General features: G+C 39.5%; 1 protein-coding gene across 1 annotated transcript; it reads left to right on the top strand.

Moving 5' to 3' along the window:
- Window positions 1-1355: 1355 nt before the first annotated feature.
- LOC135254905 (dnaJ homolog subfamily C member 5-like) lies at window positions 1356-20318 on the top strand. Its single transcript, XM_064335502.1, has 6 exons — window positions 1356-1638; window positions 4460-4584; window positions 5296-5509; window positions 6612-6768; window positions 13229-13285; window positions 17336-20318. Exons 2-6 carry the CDS (start codon window positions 4469-4471, stop codon window positions 17419-17421), a joined length of 630 nt encoding a protein of 209 aa, XP_064191572.1. The 5' UTR covers window positions 1356-1638; window positions 4460-4468; the 3' UTR covers window positions 17422-20318.
- The last annotated feature ends 213 nt before the right edge of the window (window positions 20319-20531 follow it).

Below are 20531 nucleotides of genomic sequence, written 5' to 3' on the forward strand. Positions count from 1 at the left end.
GCTAGCCAGCAAAGAACCATGAAAACATTATGTAAATTACCATAATATAAATAATGTTAAAAATGCATATCCATCCTGTTTTGCTAAAGAAATTTTAAAAATGAAATTCACAGTTTTATCCTGTTACTACACACGTTTTGGTATCTGTGCTGCCTGGTAACTGAGCCTGTGAAGTTAAACAATCTGCACTTTTGAAAAATCTGTGGGATCAATTGACATTTAAAACAAGACTTCCATTTGAAGATAGTTGAATCTTTCTCATAATATACTCTTAGATAATAGCTTTAAAGAGGAAATGGTAATGCAGAAGATATTTTACTACGTTGAATGTTGTTTCTTTTCAACTTGGTGAATATTTTGGAATGTAGGTCATTGAGATGATGGTATAATTACATGACTGTACATAAGGTAATTGTTTTTGTTGTGTTTTTCTCACATTTTTTCCCTGTTATTTGCAGAAGAAATTAAATTATTGCCAAATGTGAGTTCCATATCAAAATTAGCAACATATGGGGACATTAAAGATAAACAATAAGTGGTGTGTAAATCCTATGCAATTTGTTCTTTGTTATTAAGTAACAAACTGGTGTCATCTGATAATTTATGACCTTCTTAAAAAATAGTTTATCAGACACATTTTTGTATTCTTTCAGGACACAATTCCAGACCCTTTTCAAAATGTTTATCATGTTTATAAAATGCTTTAATAGTTTTAAATGGTCTCAACAATTAAAATAGCAGTCAAAGCATAACTGCCTAAGCCATTTAGAGACCCTCTATTTCTCGAAATTTGGAGTCCTATAACTTGGTTAAAACTTGGTTAGGTATTAAATGAATATTTTAAATAGAGGAGGATGGAGGCCTTAGGTCTGAATAGTGTTCACTGTGTGAACTAAACTGTGTTCTTGGCTAAAAATAGCTGTACAAAATTAAGTATTGTACCTTACTGAACCTGTGTTTAGCAGTTGTCTGTGACCATGAAATGCACTTTTTGTACGTCGCTTTGGATAAAAGCGTCTGCCAAATAAATGTAATGTAATGTAATGTAATGTGGGGCTGTTTGGGGTCCTAGCAAAAACACAGCCACCCTTTGAGCATAAGATATCCACACGATACCCTTTGTTTATTTTTTTTAAGTGTTTATTTGCCCCCAAGCAAAAATGAAATTGCAATTCCCAGCACAGAGGCGAAGGCGTCCTTCCTCAGCTTCAAATCGGTGCCCCTCCCACCTGCCAGGACTTATTCTTTTGTTCTTTTCCGCTTCCTGTACTCAGAACGCCGAGCTGCTTTTCACTGTGCCGTCATAGAAAATGTAAGAAGTTCCGGTTACTTTTTCAATTATCTAGGAGTCTATGGTTCCGGTAATAGCACATCCAGTGGCAAAGATAGAATTTCGAAAGTGAAGTACATAGAGACCTGTCTCTAGCAGTGAAGAATCTTTCCCCAAGAATTCTTCCTTGTGGCGCGGGTTGCCCTTGCCCATGCTACCGCATTTTTGCTAAATATTTGAAGCAGTAAATACCAAAGGTCTTAGCAAGCCTACTTGCTACGCTGCTTGAGTGTGGGGATTTCTGAAATAGAAGAGAGTGTCTCTATGATCCCACAAAAGCCAAACCTCATCTCATTTGCACTGACTAGGTAAGGTGAGCGCCTCCGGGTGCCATCGCTTGCGAAGTTGACTGTTGTAACGTTAGGTTAGTGTGGAGCCAACTAGCAAGCGATACTACTTGTTCGCTCGAAGAACTTCAAGCTAACTACGTCCTGTCGTTACCTTTAAGATATTGGTTTCCCACTGAAGCCTGAGTGCAATCGTTTTTTAGTAGCTCTTGGTAAAGTGCTTTTGATCAATTTCATAAATGCACTTACTAGTAGCGTACTGCAGCCAGATCTGGACGTGAAAGACGTTACACGAAGCTTTGTTTAATCTAATTGATATAATGGATCATTCGTACCTTGTAAGGTTGTAGCTAACTGGCTTAGTTTTGTCCTGTCAGTGTGAGAACTGAGAGCTCAAACGTCCATTAACCATCAATATACACCCTGTATTGCGTCGTTAGGAACGATTTTTGTGTGCCACGCCTTTTGTTCGAACATTACATACCAGGACCAAAAATGTTGAAGGCAGGTCATTTCGCACAAAAATACACAGTACCAACTTTTGCAACGTATTGTACTCTAGACGATCAAATGAAATTGGGAAATTATGTTCATCAAAAGAGCTAACAATATCAGAGCCTCGGAAGTCGGACAGTGCTGTCAGTACTCGACGCGGCCAGTCGCCCTACATTTCGGCTCCAAGGCTTTTGGTTTCACTTGAGCCAATAGGGATACTATAAGGTGTTTTAATGCCCTGCTTATCACTAAGCTAATAACTTTTTAAAATTTGTTTTCTGACACAAGCTTTGATGAAAACTGGTCTTCATATTGGCCATATGGTGCCATCCATCGGAAGATTGATTAAAGCATTCCAGTCTGACAACGGCATTAGTCACTGTTCTTTTATGGCATGCACTACCGCCACTGTGTTGTATCTCCACGTTAATGACAGTTCTACCAACGCACACAGCTCACAGGCCTTACTAGTACTGAGGCTATATTGTTGAATTTAATCTACCGGTCCATAAAAAAATGGTTTGCTGAGTTTGGCTTGGAAGAGCTTGACTGGCCTGCACAGAGCTCTGACCTCTACCCCATCAAACACCCGAACACCTTCAGGGTGGATTGGAATGCCGACTGCGAGCCAGGCCTTATGCCCAACATTAATGCCCAACCTCACTAATGCTCTTGTGGCTGAATGTTAGCAAATCCCCACAGCCATGTTCCAAAATATACTGGAAGGCCTTCCCAGAAGAGTGGAGGCTGTTGCAGCAGCAAAGGGGGGTACAACTCCTTATTAATGCCCATGGTTTTGGAATGGGATCTTCAACAAGTACTTATGGATGTGATGTTCAGATGTCCACATACCTTTGTAAATGTAGTGTGTGTACACAACCTCCCCACCTAACCTTTAGTTTGCTTTGGTATTAACTTTGATGTTTCTGATTAGTCAAGTGAAAGAAAGGGTTTGCACACAAACTGACTGAACACATTTGCTTGCAGCCTTTACCAGGGATGTAGCCTGTGTGATGGCAACTGTAGAACCCTGCAGAGCTCTGTTAAGGAGAAACCTCCCAGGCCATTTAAATGACTCGTATGTCATTCACCTCACAGCACTGAGTTTGTTCCCTCAGACAGATACCAACCCCAGACAAAATTGCTCTTCTTAAAGTGAGGCCTCACTTTTGGTCAGGGACCCACATATTTTTTTAATGACCTAGGCACAAAAAGAATCTAAAGCTCAGATAAAAGAATCTGAAGCTCAGGGAAGGTGCTATGTTTGACTTACCAAACATACAGACCTATACTCTAAGGGCCAACAAAGTTGCTTTCTAAAACTTGCATGTAGATTATAATTTACCCTGAGAATTTCTATGCACACACTCGTGGACATGAGTTTTGAATCAATACTTCATATGTCAGTCACACACATTTCCTGTTGTTACAGAGAGTAGGCAAGTGAAAATTTAGACTGCTTCCTTGGAGTGTGCTGTGTTGCTATATATGAATAACTATGTTCAGTGGGGCTTGTTTCAAGTACATGTTCACTTTTTCAGTTAGATTATTTTTGAGATCCAGTTTGACATGTCTTAAGGTATACCCTGATAAAACTAGAGATAAGCCATGTTGAAGTTTATCTAACAAAACTTTTTAGATTTTGAGTTTTCTGTAAGGAATTTAATGAAATTCATGAAAAAGGAAGCAAGTACCATGTCCTGCCCCGCTTGAAAATTGTGCACATTTAGCATTTTTTAGATGTAATGATACCTAGCTTGTACCTGTCTGAAGCAAAGCAAATATTTGTCAGTGAACCAAGTAAGCAATGCCCACTGTGTGCTTTGCAGATGAGGTGTAATCAACACTCATTTTCAGATCCCACTTGGTCAAGTGGAAAAAAATCAGTCTGTTATATATTAAAATGTAGCCTAATACAAAATGTCACAGTGCCCCTAGACCAGGCGTCAGCAACCCTCTACCTGGAGTGCCTAAGATATTTATGAATTTTAATCCATCTTAACTTTTACCTGTATAGTTGAATTCATTTTTGGCCTAAGTTCAAAAATTTCACTACCCTCCAGAACTGAATGATCCGTTTCTCTGTTGCACTGATATAACTTTTCGGATGAAACAAAAGTTATGTTGTGTAAAGTAGATGTCAGTGCCACTGCAGATCCAGGATTTCTGCCCGTTTTGGTGGAGGAAAAGAATTTCAGACATCTTCAAAGTGAAAGTGGTAAAAACAGAGTACTAGAAGTTATGTGCAGTCAGCTGCTTCCTGACTGGAATGCTCTGGAGTGGTCCAGCCCTGCCTTGCATTTTCTGCAGAACAGAGCATCTTTCTCATTTTCACTTCTTGTTTCAGACTTGGATCATGGCGGATCCAAACAGACCCCCCCAACGGAAGATGTCCACAGCCGGGGACAGTCTGTACAAGATCCTGGGACTGGAGAAAGGAGCATCTACAGAAGACATTAAAAGAGCCTACAGGTACCCAGCTACAACATTCCACTGCTATGCTATGCTCCCATTTTAGGAGCATCTGCTCCTGAAAATTGATGTGTGCTAACTGTAAAAAATATTTAGGAGCACAATTACTAATTAGGATGCATTAATGTCCTCCTAAATTTTTCACCTTAGGTCCACATGCGCTCCTTGAAAAAAATGTTCAAATGGAGCCGTGTGTTTCCTGAAAAAATTCTTATTATTTAACCAAAGACTTGATAGTTCTTGAAGGGAGAAGTGTGCATTTGAAATGCTCATATTTATTTTATTCTTTAAAAGGCTTAATGTCTACATTTATGGACACTCATAAAAAAACTGAACTGAATTCTGACCAAAGTTACCTTTTTAGCCTCTTGTTCAATACCCATCCCCTAAAATCCAATTCTATATCTTACTTGAGTCATGTTGTTCTGAAACCATGACCTGAAAACGTCTTTGGTCACCAGGTTAATACTGAAGTTCAATTGAATGACTTGTTTGTAACTACTGCTGTACAGAATGATATTAATTAATTTCTTGTTTTCAGAAGTAAATTAGGGAATGTACAGCCCCCTTGGAAAGCATTTATTTGCATATAACCGGCCCATGCAAAATCAATGGTCTGTGTGAGGCATGTTTGTTTGCCTTAGTATGTCAAACCATATAATTTCTCTGGATCTCACTTTCTCTTAAATTCTGAATTCTATTCTGCCACAGGAAACTGGCATTGAGGTATCACCCAGATAAGAACCCAGATAACCCAGAGGCTGCTGAAAAGTTCAAGGAGATCAACAACGCCAACTCCATTCTGAACGATGAAACCAAGCGAAAAATCTATGATGAGTATGGCTCCATGGGGCTGTATGTGGCTGATCAGTTTGGGGAGGAGAGCGTCAAGCACTACTTCCTAATGTCCAAGTGTTGGTTTAAGGTGAGGCCTTTGTGCCCGGAGCATTTTAGGTGCTTTTCTTTTTTTCAAGGAATGCGTGTTTCATAAACCTAACTTTGGTCAGGTTTATGAAAAAGTAAGAATAACTACTACCACTACTACAGACACCTGAGGAAATACTTTTTCTAGCTTTATTCTTCAGTTGTGTTTGTTTGATTTACATTTTTGATGTTACGACTATACGAAAATTATTCAAGTTGATAGTGTGACAGAAAAGACTGTTAGCCGAAACTGCTCATTTACGGCCCAGGGCTACCACTAATGTCAAGCCCTGTACTACTACTTCTTCCTCATCTTCTTCTGCTGACATTTAGCTGAAACCCTGCTCAAGAGATAATCATTTTGTGTGCAAGAATCTCAATACAACACGAATCTGCAGAAAAGGCACCAGTTGCCGGTTATGTGGAGGTAATTGGGATGGCAGCACGTTCTACTACCTTTGGCTTTTAGAGTTGATCTTACAGTTATTTTACTTGTTTTTAATAACACTAAACGTCTTTGCACCCGAATATATCAGTGATTACTTATCTGAAGTACAGTATGTCCCCAATCGAGTCCTAAGATCCTCTAGCGCTGTTCTGCTCAAGTTTCCAAAGGTAAAGCATAAACAAAGTGGAGAGCTAACCTTTTGTTTTTATGCCACAAAGCTGTCGAACACTCAACCATAATATATCAGATTTTAAAACACAGCTGAAAACACACTTATTTAGGTTGGCTTTCAGTACATTTGTTTTGGATTTTATGTTAAGATTTTTATTAATTTTTTATGAATTTATTATTTTATCTTGCCATTCTCCTATTTTATGTACACTTTTCGTATTGTTTCTGATTTTATTTTTCCATTTCTTTATTTCTTTGTTTTTTATTTCCATTTTGTAATTGCAAATGCTCTTCTGTGCAGCATTTAGGACAACTGGCATGTGCTGAGACCCACCCGGCTTTGAATGCTGTTGTATGACAATTTTCTTGTGCTTCTGATACCTGGACTCTATCCTACTGTGGTTTTGGCCCTAGTAGCCAGTCACTGCTTTAAAGTGGTTGCGGTCACAGCCTCCGCACTTACATCTGTGTGACTTCTTTTCAGGCTCTGCTTGTGTGCTGCTCGATCTTCACCTGCTGCTGTTGCTGCTGCTGCTGCTGTTTCTGCTGTGGAAAGTGCAAGGCTCCTGAGGATGAGGAGGACTACCTTTACGTGGACCCTGAAGACCTGGAGGCCCAGATAAGGGCAGAGCAGGATGGAGGTGAGTGGGTATGGCCAGGGATGTAGAGAGCAGGGCCATATTGGCCTATATTTTATGAGCCTGGGCCTAAAAAACACGGCCAGAGAAAGGCAATTTTCTCTCTCTTACCATGTCTGTTTTATAGAAATATACATCTGCAGTACGCAGAAGTGCACCTGGTAGTATGTACAGTACCAGTCAAAAGTTTGGACACACCTGCTTAAACCAGTTCTTTCATGATTAAAAATGCTTTAAACTGTATATAAACACTTAATATTTAATTATATGATATCTGTACTTATATAAGCAGATAATCATAAGTGAATTGCATTCAAAAGTTTAATTTTTAAATGAAAATGGAAATCTTGTAAGCTCATTGGGGGGGGGGGGGGCTACATTGTTTTGTCATTTAAATATCTTGGTACGTACTGGTGTTCATGATGACGTCTATCTTAACAGGTGCTCCAGGACCTGTAGAATTTTTAGAATTTAAAAAAATAAATAAAGACCATCCGCCATATTTCAAAATGCATGGGATTTATTCCTACATCAGTTTCACCCTTCTACTCTCCATCGGAAATATATGGTACTGCATGTGGTGAAAATGATGTAGGAAAAAACTGGTTTAAGCAGGTGTGTCCAAACTTTTGACTGGTACTGTACATACCAAGAATACCAAGCAGCACTGTCATAAGTTTGCACATTGATTAGATTTTAAACACATGCACAGCCTTTGTCGTCTTCACATTATATTTGACACTATGTACATTTTTGTTGAGTACATGTACAAATTTTCCTGACTGACTATCACTGAAAGAGGCTGTCAGTATCTCAAATTCCATGTCTAGCATAGTTCACTGAAGTAAAATGTCTGTGAAATGCTTCACTAGAAACACTAAACCTTTTGCCAGAAGTGCAAAATAAAATAAAAAAAACAAGTAATTTTCACTTTTTTGGATGCTTCTTGCTCCGACAGGGTTGTCAGTATAGCCTACATATGGTTTCGGTAAGGAACTCCCGCTGATTTTCTGTTATCAGTGTGTATGGCATTGTAGTTATTACATTGTACAGCCCAGGTTACTGCTCAGCATTTCTGAAGCAGGATACATCAGACCATAAGTGCATGCCACATCCAGTATAACTGGAAGAGTCACATTCCATTTGACTGTTCTTCATTCTTCAAGTTCTTCAAATATGTGCCTTTAACAAAAGGCTGTAGATGACCTGCTGACTTTACTATGGCAGGTATGGGACATGTGGGGGTTCTACAGCAGGAAATTACACTTCAAGTAACTCCAAAGCAACTTGTACACCAAAGTTATGCCTTCAGAGGTTGTATGTCTGTATTAGGCTACCTGTGTGTTCATCAAAAATACATGAAGTACTATTTTAGGTATTAAGTACCTATTTTAACTACTTCTTGTGGTGAGTCCAACCTGAGACCTCTATGGTCATCAAGATGTAAAAACACACATTCTTGTTTGTCATTGTGAAAGAACACTATGGAATTAAATTAATCAGTTTATATATACATCCTCATTTGAACCACAAACCGGTTAATGTCCCTTTAGTTGACATTGCAAAGGCAGAAGGTTGTCAGCAACTGTTGTAAATATCGAAAAGTTCCTTCACAGCATGCATGCAAAAACGGTCTGGACCAAATTAAAATATCCACTAAAACTTAAATAATATCAAATGCTTTAGTAAGGCAACTAGCCCTTTAAGGCCACTATGTACAGCAGGTACACATGATCTTTGGTTAGATGCCCTCTACAGTCAATGGCCTATGCATAGTGCTCTCACAAAATACAGAATTCTGGATGTTTCCCAGACTGCTGCTCATATAGAGTGATATGAGACTATAGCCCCACATTTGCATGCTATGACATGCTGTGCATAACTATAAACTGAGAGTCCAAATGATTAATATTAATAGGATTAAATTAAGTGTCCGATTATATTAGCTTTATCCCATTCTTGAGGTTACACGCAGTGTTCAGACACTTGTGCTATTTGGTATGGTTGAGTACAGTCCTACAGAGGATTCTAATATGCTGTTTTATGCTGATGTGGTTTTTGTTTGCTTGTCTTTGTTTTATCTTCCTTTTTTATTTTAATCACTTTTCTGTAAAGCACTTCTGGCAACATTTCATCATTAAAAGTACAGTATAAGTGAACAGATTATTACTTTTGAGATTATGTGCAGTGATATTAGTACCAAGTTTGGAAAGAGTCTAAACATCCAGATACAATATGGACACACCAGGAAAGGCCTTAAAATTGTAAACTGGTCTGTAGCCCCTATAAAATGAATACCTGCTCAACTTGTTTGTTCTCTGTGGTATGAATGTGAACCTCTCTATGCAGGTTGTTGATACACAAACGGAAATCGGCTTCCGGCCACGCAAGTGCTGCAACAGTGCTATTTGATTGCAGCATAGTATCTCTGAGGTGGATGTTTTTGTACATTTAGCTTTTCTGTAATAAGGCAAATTATTATTATATAAAGGTAGTCCACATTAAAGGTAAAACACATTGTCTCTACTTGCACCTTGCATGAGATAAAGCACGGGTGCAAATCCTGGTGTAAAGCAGCCAAACACATTCTTCTGGAAGCAGAAAAGATTCAGCCACATTGAAACAGAGCTCCTTCACTGTGTGGCTATGAAAACAGTATCACAATAATGCTGTTAATAATAATAATAATTATTATTATTATAATGATAATGAAAGTATCTGAATCTATTGGTAACCTACAGTTGAGGCCAAAAGTTTTCATAAACCTAGGCTAAGGACATTCATACTCAATTTTTCACAACTCCACACATTTCATGTTACCATACATTTAAGTCAATTTGGGTACCTACTTTAATTCCATAAGATGTCATTTCAAAATAATTTCAGCTTTTATGTACTATATCAGATTTTCAGTGGGTCAAAAGTTTACAAACACTTTGTTAGTATTTGGTGGCATTGCCTTTTCATTGCTTAACTTGAATCAAACACTTGGGGTAGCCTTCCACAAGCTTCTCACAATACTTTGCTGAAAGTTTTGCCCATTCGTCCTGACAGAACTGGTGTAACTCAGTCAGGTTTGTGGGCATCCTTGCTCGGACATGCTTTTTGAGTTCAGTCCACAAATTTTCTATGGGATTCAGGTCAGGGCTTTGTGATGACCACTCCAATACTTTCACTTTGTTGTCTTTAAGCCATTTTGTTACAACTTTGGAGGTATGCTTAGGGTCATTGTCCTGCTGGAAGACCCAGTTGCGACCAAGTTTTAACTTTCTAGTTGATGTCTTGAGGTGTTGCTTCAGTATTTCTAGATAATCCTCCTTCCTCATGATGCCATCTATTTTCTGAAGTGCACCAGGCCCTTTTCCAGCAAAACACCCCCACAACATGATGCTGCCACCCCCATGCTTCACAGTTGGGATAGTGTTCTTCGGATTAAAAGCCTCACCCTTTTTCCTCCATACATTGCGCTGATCATTACGGCCAAACAGTTCAATTTTGTTACATCTGACCAGAGAACACTCCTCCAAAAGGCTAGGTCTTCGTCCTGGTGATCACCTGCAAATTTCATTCTGGCTTTTTTATGCTGGTCTTGGAGTAGGAGCTTCTTCCTTGCGCGAAAGCCTTTCAGGCCATGGCGATGTAGGATTCTGTTAATAGTGGATGTAGATACTTTGGTACCTGATGCCTCCAACTCCTTCACCAGTTCCTTTGTTGTTGTCTTGGGGTTCAGTTGAACCTTTCGGACCAAAGTTCATTCAGCCCTGGGAGTTAATTTGTGCCTCCTTCCTGAATGATGCAGTGTCTGTGTGGTCCCAAGATTTTTATATTTGCATAAAATTGTTTGTACAGATGCTCATGGTACCTTGAGTTGTTTGGAATTTGCCGATGCTGTCAAGGGCAAAAAGGCAGTGGCTCTAAAGGTAGGCCCTTAAAGCCACAGACGGCAATTAACTCCCAGTTAACTCCTAATTATGACAGTTGGCCAATCAGAAGCTTATTACCACTGGAACTCTAAACACAGACAGTCATGTGAAATTGACTGAATTCACATGTAAGCTGAAATAATTTACGATTTTTAAAATGACCTCTTATGTGAACAAAGGAGATGCAATCGATTACAAATTTATTTCAGCTTTAACTTACTGTGTCAGAATTCCAGTGGGTCAAAAGTTAACATACACCAAGTTGACTGTCTCTTTAAACATTCTGGAAGGTTCCAGAAATTGATGTAATGACTTTTTAGAAGCTTCTGATTGGCCAACTGTCATAATTAGGAGTTAACTGGGAGTTAATTGCCGTCTGTGGCTTTAAGGGCCTACCTTTAGAGCCACTGCCTTTTTGCCCTTGACAGCATCGGCAAATTCCAAACAACTCAAGGTACCATGAGCATCTAGGGGCGACATAGCTCAGGAGGTAAGACCGATTGTCTGGCAGTCGGAGGGTTGCCGGTTCAAACCCCGCCCTGGGCATGTCGAAGTGTCCTTGAGCAAGACACCTAACCCCTAACTCCTAACTGCTCTGGCGAATGAGAGGCATCAATTGTAAAGCGCTTTGGATAAAAGCGCTATATAAATGCAGTCCATTTACCATCCATTTACCATTATGCCCTAATTGACTTGCTAAAAGAAATGTATGGTAACATGAAATGTGCAGAGTTGTGAAAAACTTTGAATATCTTTAGACTAGGTGTATTGTCCTCAACTGTATAGAGCAAATTACATCTTATGTTTTCTTTGTTACCTGTTGCTTTAAAAAACAAAAACATAAAAAAAATTTTTAAATCTGCAATTGGAATTGGCTGGTTAGGCTTTAAAAAAAAAATCAAGCATCAGAATCGGGAAGAAAAATTAATGATTGATAACACCCCTTGTTGGAGCATTGCTACAGAGATTTGCTTCCATTCAGCCAGCAGAGCATTAGTGAGGCCGTGCCCTGTTTGGGCAGTTCGGCCTGGTTTGCAGATGGCTTTCCAATTAATCCGAAAGTTGTTGGATAGGGTTGAGGTTAGGGCTCTCTGCAGGCCAGTCAAGTTCTTCCACACCGTTCTCTTGGGTAAGCACAGACTTGTCTAGAATGTGATGGTATGCTGTAGCATTAAGATTTAAGATTAGCCTTCACTAGAACTAAGGGGCCTAGCCCAAACCATGAACAACAGCCCCAGACCAAGGAGTGTCCAGATACTTTTGATCATATAGTGTATCTATATATTGACTTTAGGTCACATGACCAGGAGTACGGGCAGGGTGTAAAATTAACTTTTTTATGCACTAGCCACTGTGTCTGGTAGGTTCTCAATTTCTACCAGCCACTCACCTTTTTTTACCAGCCACTTTTTAAAAATCAATATTAAAGCAGCTGCGACTGAGCTGAATATTGGTGGGGCGCAAAACTTTCCTTTAAACTAATCATTGATCTCAACCTGTTTTCATTAATTTTCCTTTATTATCAAGCGTGCCAATGACCGGACTAATCAAATGGCAAGTAGCCTAACACACAGCGTCTTCATACCGTGTTAGGGGGATAAATTCAATCTATCCGTTAAAAATCTGTTTTAATCACCAAGTAGTCTACACTTAACAAACAAGATACACCAGTCTGTTATCTACCGTGTTAGCTTACAGAATAACCAATAAAACAAAACCTGCACTTCAGTATTGTTTACACTCTACACATTGCAGATATTTGCCATGAATACGAGTGCGGAGAAAGAAGTGCATGTATCCACAAATAATGCTGATTAAAAATGTGCACAATTTCATACTGTAAATGAAAATAAATGTAGGCTATAAGGCCTAGGCTACTCGCTAAAACTGCCTATTTTGGGAGACCAGGCTATATATGATAGTATTGAGTAGCTTATTTTGTGGATTAATTGTATTGATACTCAAGGAAAATCAGGGGAAGTTTCCGCCACTGCTTAGTGATTAAAACAGATTTTTCTAAATCGCATTAATCATTTAATCTCCCTAACACAATGCGAAGAAGCTGTGTGTCACTTTCCAATTGATTAGTCAGATCGTTTGCATGCTTGTTAATCACAGAAAATTAATTAAGACAGTTTGAGATCAATGATTAGTTTAAAGGAAAGTTTTCAGCTCACCAGTTGCCACTAAAAGGCAAAATACAACAGTGGGAGCAATACTTTTTGCTAGACGGCTCGAACACCTGATCATGTCGCCACTTCTCATTGAAATATCATCTCGGGGCCGTGACGCGAGATGGGTTGCCAGGTTACTGCCATGTAAATAACGCGATTACACAGTACAGATAAAGTTTGGGCATCTGCCACTGTGGCGTGTGAGCCTCACAAATTTACCAACCACTCCGCAAAATCGCCCACATTTGGTGGGTGGCGGGTGTTAATTTTACACCCTGAGTACAGGGTAAGGTGGTTGGGACATATCTTTGTAGATGAATATCACTTGGTGTTGCTAAAGCTTGTGAACGCTTTTGTTTAATCCAGGAGCAGACCCAGTGACAACTGATCAGCCGATGCCCAGCTCATCTACTGAAAACTCAGGTGAACTGCTGTCATCCATACCCTTAAAAACAACTTACGGAGGTTTTGCAAGGAAACCTTCCAGGTGTTTATAGCCAATCCTAAAAGGACTTTTGACTCAGTGTGCACTAGGGTGTACACAGCATTTTTCCTGTAATTCATACGTCTAATGCCACTGATACACAAACAAAATGATAGCTGTGCTATAAAGTTATGATGAATTTCTGGAGAACAGTCCATTAAGCAGCATGCCGGTAAAGATCATCAGTTTGTCAGCATAAATTCTCTATAGCAGTCAAAGGTCAGCACCTGTGCTCCTTCCATCCTTTCACAGTCTTGGGAAATGTACACTTTAGAAGAACATTTGTGCATCTGCCAGCATTTGCACCATGGATATTTTCTAGAATATCTGCTGAAGTCCAAGTGGTAGTGACACACTAATATCATTAAATTAAACAAATTAAGACTGCCACCCATTTAGTCCCACAAACAGTTTATAAGTCTTCATATCTAATTGTTTATTTAACCCAGAGCGTGTACAGTATTTGCATACTATAATAATGTTTACTCGCTCAATCATGTTCAATCACATACACTCTATAAAATAATTAACTGCCTCAACTCAAAAAATAAAATAAGGTAGCGATTTGCATTGAGGTTTTTGTGTAATTTCTATTTGGAGTAGTATTGCATAGATTCTATGAGCCTATCATTGACCAACACAGCTAGTTTAAGTAGAACCAATGTGTTTTTCCTCTGTATTTTAAAGCTTAATTCTGTTGTATCTACTTAAGTAGTCATGTTCATATTCATTGAGGATAAGCTAACTAATTTTTTAAATTAAAGTGATTCAACTAATAATCTTATACATTAGCCTTTCCCAAGATGATTTCACCTTTTCTATATTTATATTTTATATTTATAAAAAATATGGTCTATTTGAAAAAAAGTTCTCCAGTCTGACCAGTCATTTGACATGGAATAGCCCAACTCACTGGCAGTGAATTCTGAAATTAAAGAGAACATGCCTATAGCCGGTAACTGCTAGCAAAAAATGCTGATCTTGCGTTCTCCAGAACGAAAGCGCTACAAACTGTATGCTAGTGTCCGAAAAAAATACATTTATCATTACAGTATGACATTTTTGCCAATTATCCTACTAAGAAACAACTGAAAGCTTTTTCCCAAGAGCCCAAGAGAAGCACTCGGAGAACACACAGGGCAAACTGCAAGTTCAAAACAAGCAGGTAGTCCATGCAGTGTAATAAGAGGAGCAGCAGTATAAGAAAGGGAAGCAGCAGTCGTCCGTCAGACGTGCCAGTGTTCCATTAATATTCATTTTTATTATACACTAGAATCTACAGTTGTTTTTGTTTCATTATGCTACTCCCCAGAAACTTGCTCCTAACAAGGTCCTCATCCTTGCTCTCTATAATCTCTTCACCATCACTGTTGCTCTCAGCCTAGTTCATTTTTTCTTTTAAATAATTTACCTCTGCGCTTATGCGGTAGTCCCCACTGCTGATTCGGTGTAGACATCCAAGGTGGTGTCACCTGCCTGGTTCTTTTCACACTGCAGTGCACAGCCGAAGCGAGTCAGTAGAAGACATTTCATGTGCAGGTTTGGCAAGCAGTCCACAGGCCTCTGATCAACCAGTGGGAGTCACAAGAGAGTGATGAAACACGGACCCCTCACCAACTTAATCCCTCCCTTCCCATCCCTGCGTAACATAGCCACAACTTAGGTGTCGCTCTGTGGATATACCAACCACAGTGTGGCACTGGCTCGGTCCGGATTCGATCAGAGAGAGTGGGGCTCTTCCATGCACCAGAATGGGGCCTTAAAGTTACCATCTCGAAGATTTCTGTTTCGTTCTCTTTGGCGGTACCAATGGCGAAAAGCAGTAATTGCAGGTGTGTTTTTGGACCTCACTTCCCAGAGATCCAACCAGTGTCGCGTGTGACGCCAACTATAACACTTACTATTTACTGAATAAAAAATGGTTGTTATAAAAGTAACGTTATGTACACACTCATTCATTGTCTAACATTAGGCTAACTTAAGCTGCCTTTACACTGCAGAGCTGGGTTAAAATGCTGTAGCAGACCTGGGGTAGAATTAGTGATGATCAATTTCCACAGACGTTCTTTATCCACATTTTGCCCGGTATGAACATCTTTACACTGCAGAGAAGAATTTGCGGGATTCGCTGCGGCTCATACAATTATGTATCTCGTGCACACTAAACAGTCTTTCTTGTGAATGATTGTTGTGTGATATTTTTGAAACAACTGCATTGCAAAATGTTACTGCTGGTGTTTCTGGTTTTGCTAGCAAACTGTTCGAGAATAAAGCGGAGCTGGGTGTTAAATTGGCAATCAGAACAAGAATAATAAAACAAAAACAAAGGAGATTTCATCAAAAAAGGGCAAGGCTGAAGGACCATATGAGGAAGCGTAATAAAATAATAACGCTAATCCATACTGCTGTATTCTTTTATTTAGTTTTCTCCGGTTTGACATCTTTACACTGAAATCAGACCTGGCTCTGCTCCACCTATACCCCTGGTTAATGCTCTGTGTAAAGACGACTTTATTCCGATCATTATAATATATTGATGAACTTGATGGCAATGTAAATAACGGTAACGTTAAGGCCAATTCAGATCAATGATTCGCAATGAGACAAAACGGTTTTAGAATGTTGCAGAGAAAATTGCAGCAGTGTGAACTGGTTAGTTGCAGAGCGTCTGAAGCTGTTGCCTGGGGTCTCAAAAGACCCACCGTGTCAAATTGCCAAGTGCAGTTAGAACGTTTACAATCAGACGTCTTGGAATTTTGCAAATTGCATCCAGTCTCGTTGCGAATCATTGATCAGAACTGACCTTTAGTTAGCTACATTGCAACGTTGCAACAAGGTAGCATTGCATTCGAGAGACGTTTTGCGAGGTCGGTACCAGTCGGTAGCATTAGCTAGCGTTTTTTATTTATTGGTAGCTGACATTAAATTGTGTTAATTGCATTAGCTAGCTAGCTAACACAGCGTTACCTGATATGAGAGATGGATACTGTGCGCAACGTTGTCTAAACTAATGTTGCCTTTCTTGACATGGTCCGGTAGCTAGCGTTAGCTGTGCAAATAGCTGGGCTATGTAATTTAGTAACGTTACATTGTCATCAAATGTAATACGAAATCTACATCAACAAATAATATGACCTCTCATGTTACACAAAAACTTTTTAGGGTTCCATAACACCCCCCCCCCCCCCCCTTTCTCTGTTATTGTAACGCTAGCAGACACAAAACAGTACACCGCTCAAACACAAGTGAGTTGAAGAGCGAGCCTGTTGCGTTAGCTCCGTCTACCCTCTCTGGCGGACCAACCACTGATGGGTGATGGAAAACGCGTCACTAACTATGCGCCACTTGTGATTTTTTCCTGGGAATGTCGCCACAGACACCCAGTTCTTTAATCATACATTATTATATTAATAATAATATAAACTAATATAATAATAGGTTCAATCACCATTGTGTTACCTAATTCGATGATAGATAGTGACTTAACAGACATTTATTTTAATGAAAATCTTAGAGATTAATACTTTAATTACCCCTATTACTACCTCCTGTTCCTTGTTGTCTTTTCTGTTTATTGCATGTGTATTTATTCCTGGTCTGCACCTTCCTTGTCAGATTGTGAACTTGTGTTCTGAGTCTGTTCGTGCAGTTTGTTGTCTGGAATTGAATCCTGTATCTGTACTGCGACTGTTCTTTCTGCTGTTTTGGATGTTGCCTGTGAATTGTGGCTTTGACTGATTGTCTATACTTGTGGCTGCACACTTTGTGATGTTGCAGGTTGCGGAACTGCACTTCTTTTGCCAGACTTATGAGCGAGGTATAAGCTTGACATGCAAAGCTGCATGTGTTGCCACTCTTAAGAGTTTATGAATCATTCACAACCTATTTTTAACATTGCAGGGGATTGAGTTGGTTCACTTATTTCTTTGATTGGTCTCTAGTGGATTTAGGTGGCTTCATGTACTCATATTTGCTTTCTCCCTCCACAGGACCCAATGCCCCTGTCGTGATCCAGCCAAATTCCGTCAACAGCACTTCAGAGGCTGCGGATCTCGCAGATGCCACAGAGCCGTGAACCATAGGCTCGGAACCCAGCTTGTGCAGCCTCACCCCACCACCTTTCCGGGTCCATGGTTCCATCCAGTTGCTAACTGGGAACTGTTTGCCATGTCTTTTGCCTTTTATTATTTTTTTACAAAAATCATTCTTTTGGTTACGTTTGGCCGCCTGTTTGAGGAGGGGACCACTCCCTGAACACTGATGTTGTGCATGGTTGAAGAACAATCAGGACGTTCAAAAAATCTATCTTAAAGCATGCATCAGTTTAGCACCATCTTGTTGACAATGTACAACACTGATCTTCTGAATGTGAATTGGCACAAGCACGCACATGCATACATGAAATGGCCTGCATGTCGACCTGTCAATACTAGTATTTCTGAACCAGATGCTACCAGCCATTGTTGAGGTGCCATTCGTTTTTACAAATTCTGAAGCACTTCTGTTGAACCTTGGTTACTGTTCCAAACTTTCTTACTGACTGAAAACAAAATGGTTGTTTTGCAATTGCCCAATAATTCAGTTTCAATTAATTCAACGAGTCTTTGATCAAATACAAAAGTCTGTACCCTAAAAATGTGGTTAGACCACCAAAGGTTTCAAATGAACATGCCATTGTGTGACTCGACCCTCTCTGCCTCATCACTAGGCCTGGGAGCAGAGGCGTCACTAGGGGGTGCGGGGGGTGCGGACCGCACCAAGTGACACCATCAGAGGGGGGTGACACCGAAATGACTGGCAATAAATTTTTTGTGCAGTGTTTTGTGTAGAGATGAGTTGAAAAAGATAATTTCTCCGATGCAGTTTACTGCCGGTTGATTTAATTAGCGGTATTAATGTGACGAGAAGCACTTTGTCATTTTAATGCATAACACGCAATTCCTTGCGCTCACACCCGCCAGCTGGGAAGGTTTTTTTAAAAGATGTTGGAACATTGCTACAGGGATTTGCTTCCATTCAGCCAGAAGAGCTTTATTGAGGTCAGACACTGATGGAGGAATTAGGCCTGGCTCACAGTTGGCTTTCCAATTGATCCCAAAGGTGTTGGATGGGGTTGAGGTCAGGGCTCTGTACAGGCCGGTAAAGTTCTTCTACACTATTCTCAACAAAACCATTTCTGTATGGGCCTCATTGTGTGCCTGGGGCATTGTCATGCTGAAACAGGAAAGAGCCTTTCTGAAAAACTGCCCCAGACCAAGAGCTGTCCAGATGTCTTTAGTCATATAGTGTATTTGAAAATGTTAAAATTCCTTATGTGATGGTTCAGGATAGTAATGAAAAAAATGTTCCATTTAAAATTGCCAATGTGCAGGAATTTTACTGGTGTCAAGGTATTTAAAACATCCATTTGTGTCTGGCCTGATGATTACTTGTCTTGTGACCATTCAGTGGCAGTAGGGCATGTCTCTCAGCTGTCCTCAAAAAGACCACCACTCAAGCTGCGACTTTGCATTCGGAAACTAATAGCAAAAGAAAATGTTCTTCATTATTTCACTGTTTTTTTTTTTTCATAAAATAAGTTGTGTAGTTCTTTTTCTTAACAGAAAAGCTTTTTTGCACGACTTCCATTTTTCTCCAGTATTATTGCCAGTCAAAAAAAATGATCCAGAAGAACAGAAATACTTGGATGAGAAAAATATTTCCTTGCTCAATGAGGCACGTTGCTGTACAGGGCCAAAACCATCCGAATCTCTCAGGCATATACCACTGATTAGTTCCACTTTACTAAATCAAATAGGTACTGAATCTAATTTGCGCAAACCACCTAAATCCAGTCGAGAAGAACCATATCTGTTAGTGTTAGGTTCTGGACTTGCATTACGTGGTTTGCTGTGAGGTCAAATGTTTCATTCAGCAGAAATGTAATATTCAGACATATGCAGATGTTGTTTAGTTCTTGTCATGGTCTTTTTGGCAACCTTTACAAAATAGATTTTAGATTGACTGTTGCAGCTTCTTTATTAGAATTTTGATGAGGTTCTCTATTCATCTCCTTTGAATTTGAAAGTGTGGTGGCTGCCAGTTGTAGAGTGATGCTCCCTCTCCAAGACTCCAGTGGTGGATCTGTGAAAAAAATGTAAACCAAGAGGAAGTGCTTGGACATACCAGGCACATACAGTATCTGCCTTGCAGTTACATTTGTTTTAAATAAAAATTTCTAAATCCTGGATATTTTTCGAAAAACGTTCCAAGTTCCCCTTGAGCGAATTTTTAAAAAACTGTGGGTAGAGCTATCCGTCACTTTTACCATTCAAGAGCAAGTCTTGTTTGGCTCCCTTCTGCTGTGAATTGCAGTAAACTTGTCACCACTAGAGGTCGTAAAGATCTTGAAAGCACTGCAGTGCCTGTTCTGTGTTGGTTTTAAATACACTTAATAAGTTACACATTTTATTCCATTAGGAAAGAAACTCTTTTACACAGATTATTTTACATCTGTAACTGGGTGTAATAGCAATTGCACTGATGTTCCTTCAACTGATATGTTTTCATCTGTATCATTTGGGAAAAACTTGAATTCCAGGGGGATTTAATTTAACAAGCCTTATCAGTTTTGAAAGGTGAACATACCTTAAGCCTTGGTAACATGGATTCGTGAGCCATATACATTTTTTAATGTTGGGGAACGCATGGCTGTATAGTAGTAAAAAAAAGGTCCTGCTGGTTGTGGCAAGAGGTTGATAACTTTCACTGGTAACCTTAAGCAGGTGAGCAGGCCTGGCTGATTTCTGAAGGCCACTGCTGGAAAAGATGGATAATCTCCTTTGTGACTCTCACAACCTGGAATTGTTTCAATTGAAATTGTGATCATTTTGTTGCTGACTTTTTCTTATGAAAATCTACTTGTAAACTTGAATATATTTATATGATTTTTTTTTTTTTAATTAAAAATGGGATGGGGTTTTGTACTAAAAACTTGTTTCTGTTTTATCACGTTTCAAGGGGAGGACCTTCTTTCCCCCTACATGATGGTGACCAAGGTTACTGTTCTCATAAATGGTTGTGCATGTTTTTGACTTAACCTGACAGTTAATGTCATCTATAAAATTAAAAAGATGGCAAGGATGACTATGTTTTCTGGAATGTTGGAAAGGTACATTACAACAGAACTATTAATGATGATGTTAT

Source organism: Anguilla rostrata, chromosome 1 (genome assembly GCF_018555375.3).
Source record: "Anguilla rostrata isolate EN2019 chromosome 1, ASM1855537v3, whole genome shotgun sequence".
Taxonomy (NCBI): Eukaryota; Metazoa; Chordata; class Actinopteri; order Anguilliformes; family Anguillidae; genus Anguilla; species Anguilla rostrata.

Bases quoted from the DNA above. Each gene is read 5' to 3' on its own strand.
- LOC135254905 (XM_064335502.1), top strand. From the start codon at position 4,469: ATGGCGGATCCAAACAGACCCCCCCAACGGAAGATGTCCACAGCCGGG. The intron at 4,585-5,295 runs GTACCCAGCTAC...ATTCTGCCACAG, and splicing joins GACATTAAAAGAGCCTACAG to GAAACTGGCATTGAGGTATC. The intron at 6,769-13,228 runs GTGAGTGGGTAT...TGTTTAATCCAG, and splicing joins AAGGGCAGAGCAGGATGGAG to GAGCAGACCCAGTGACAACT.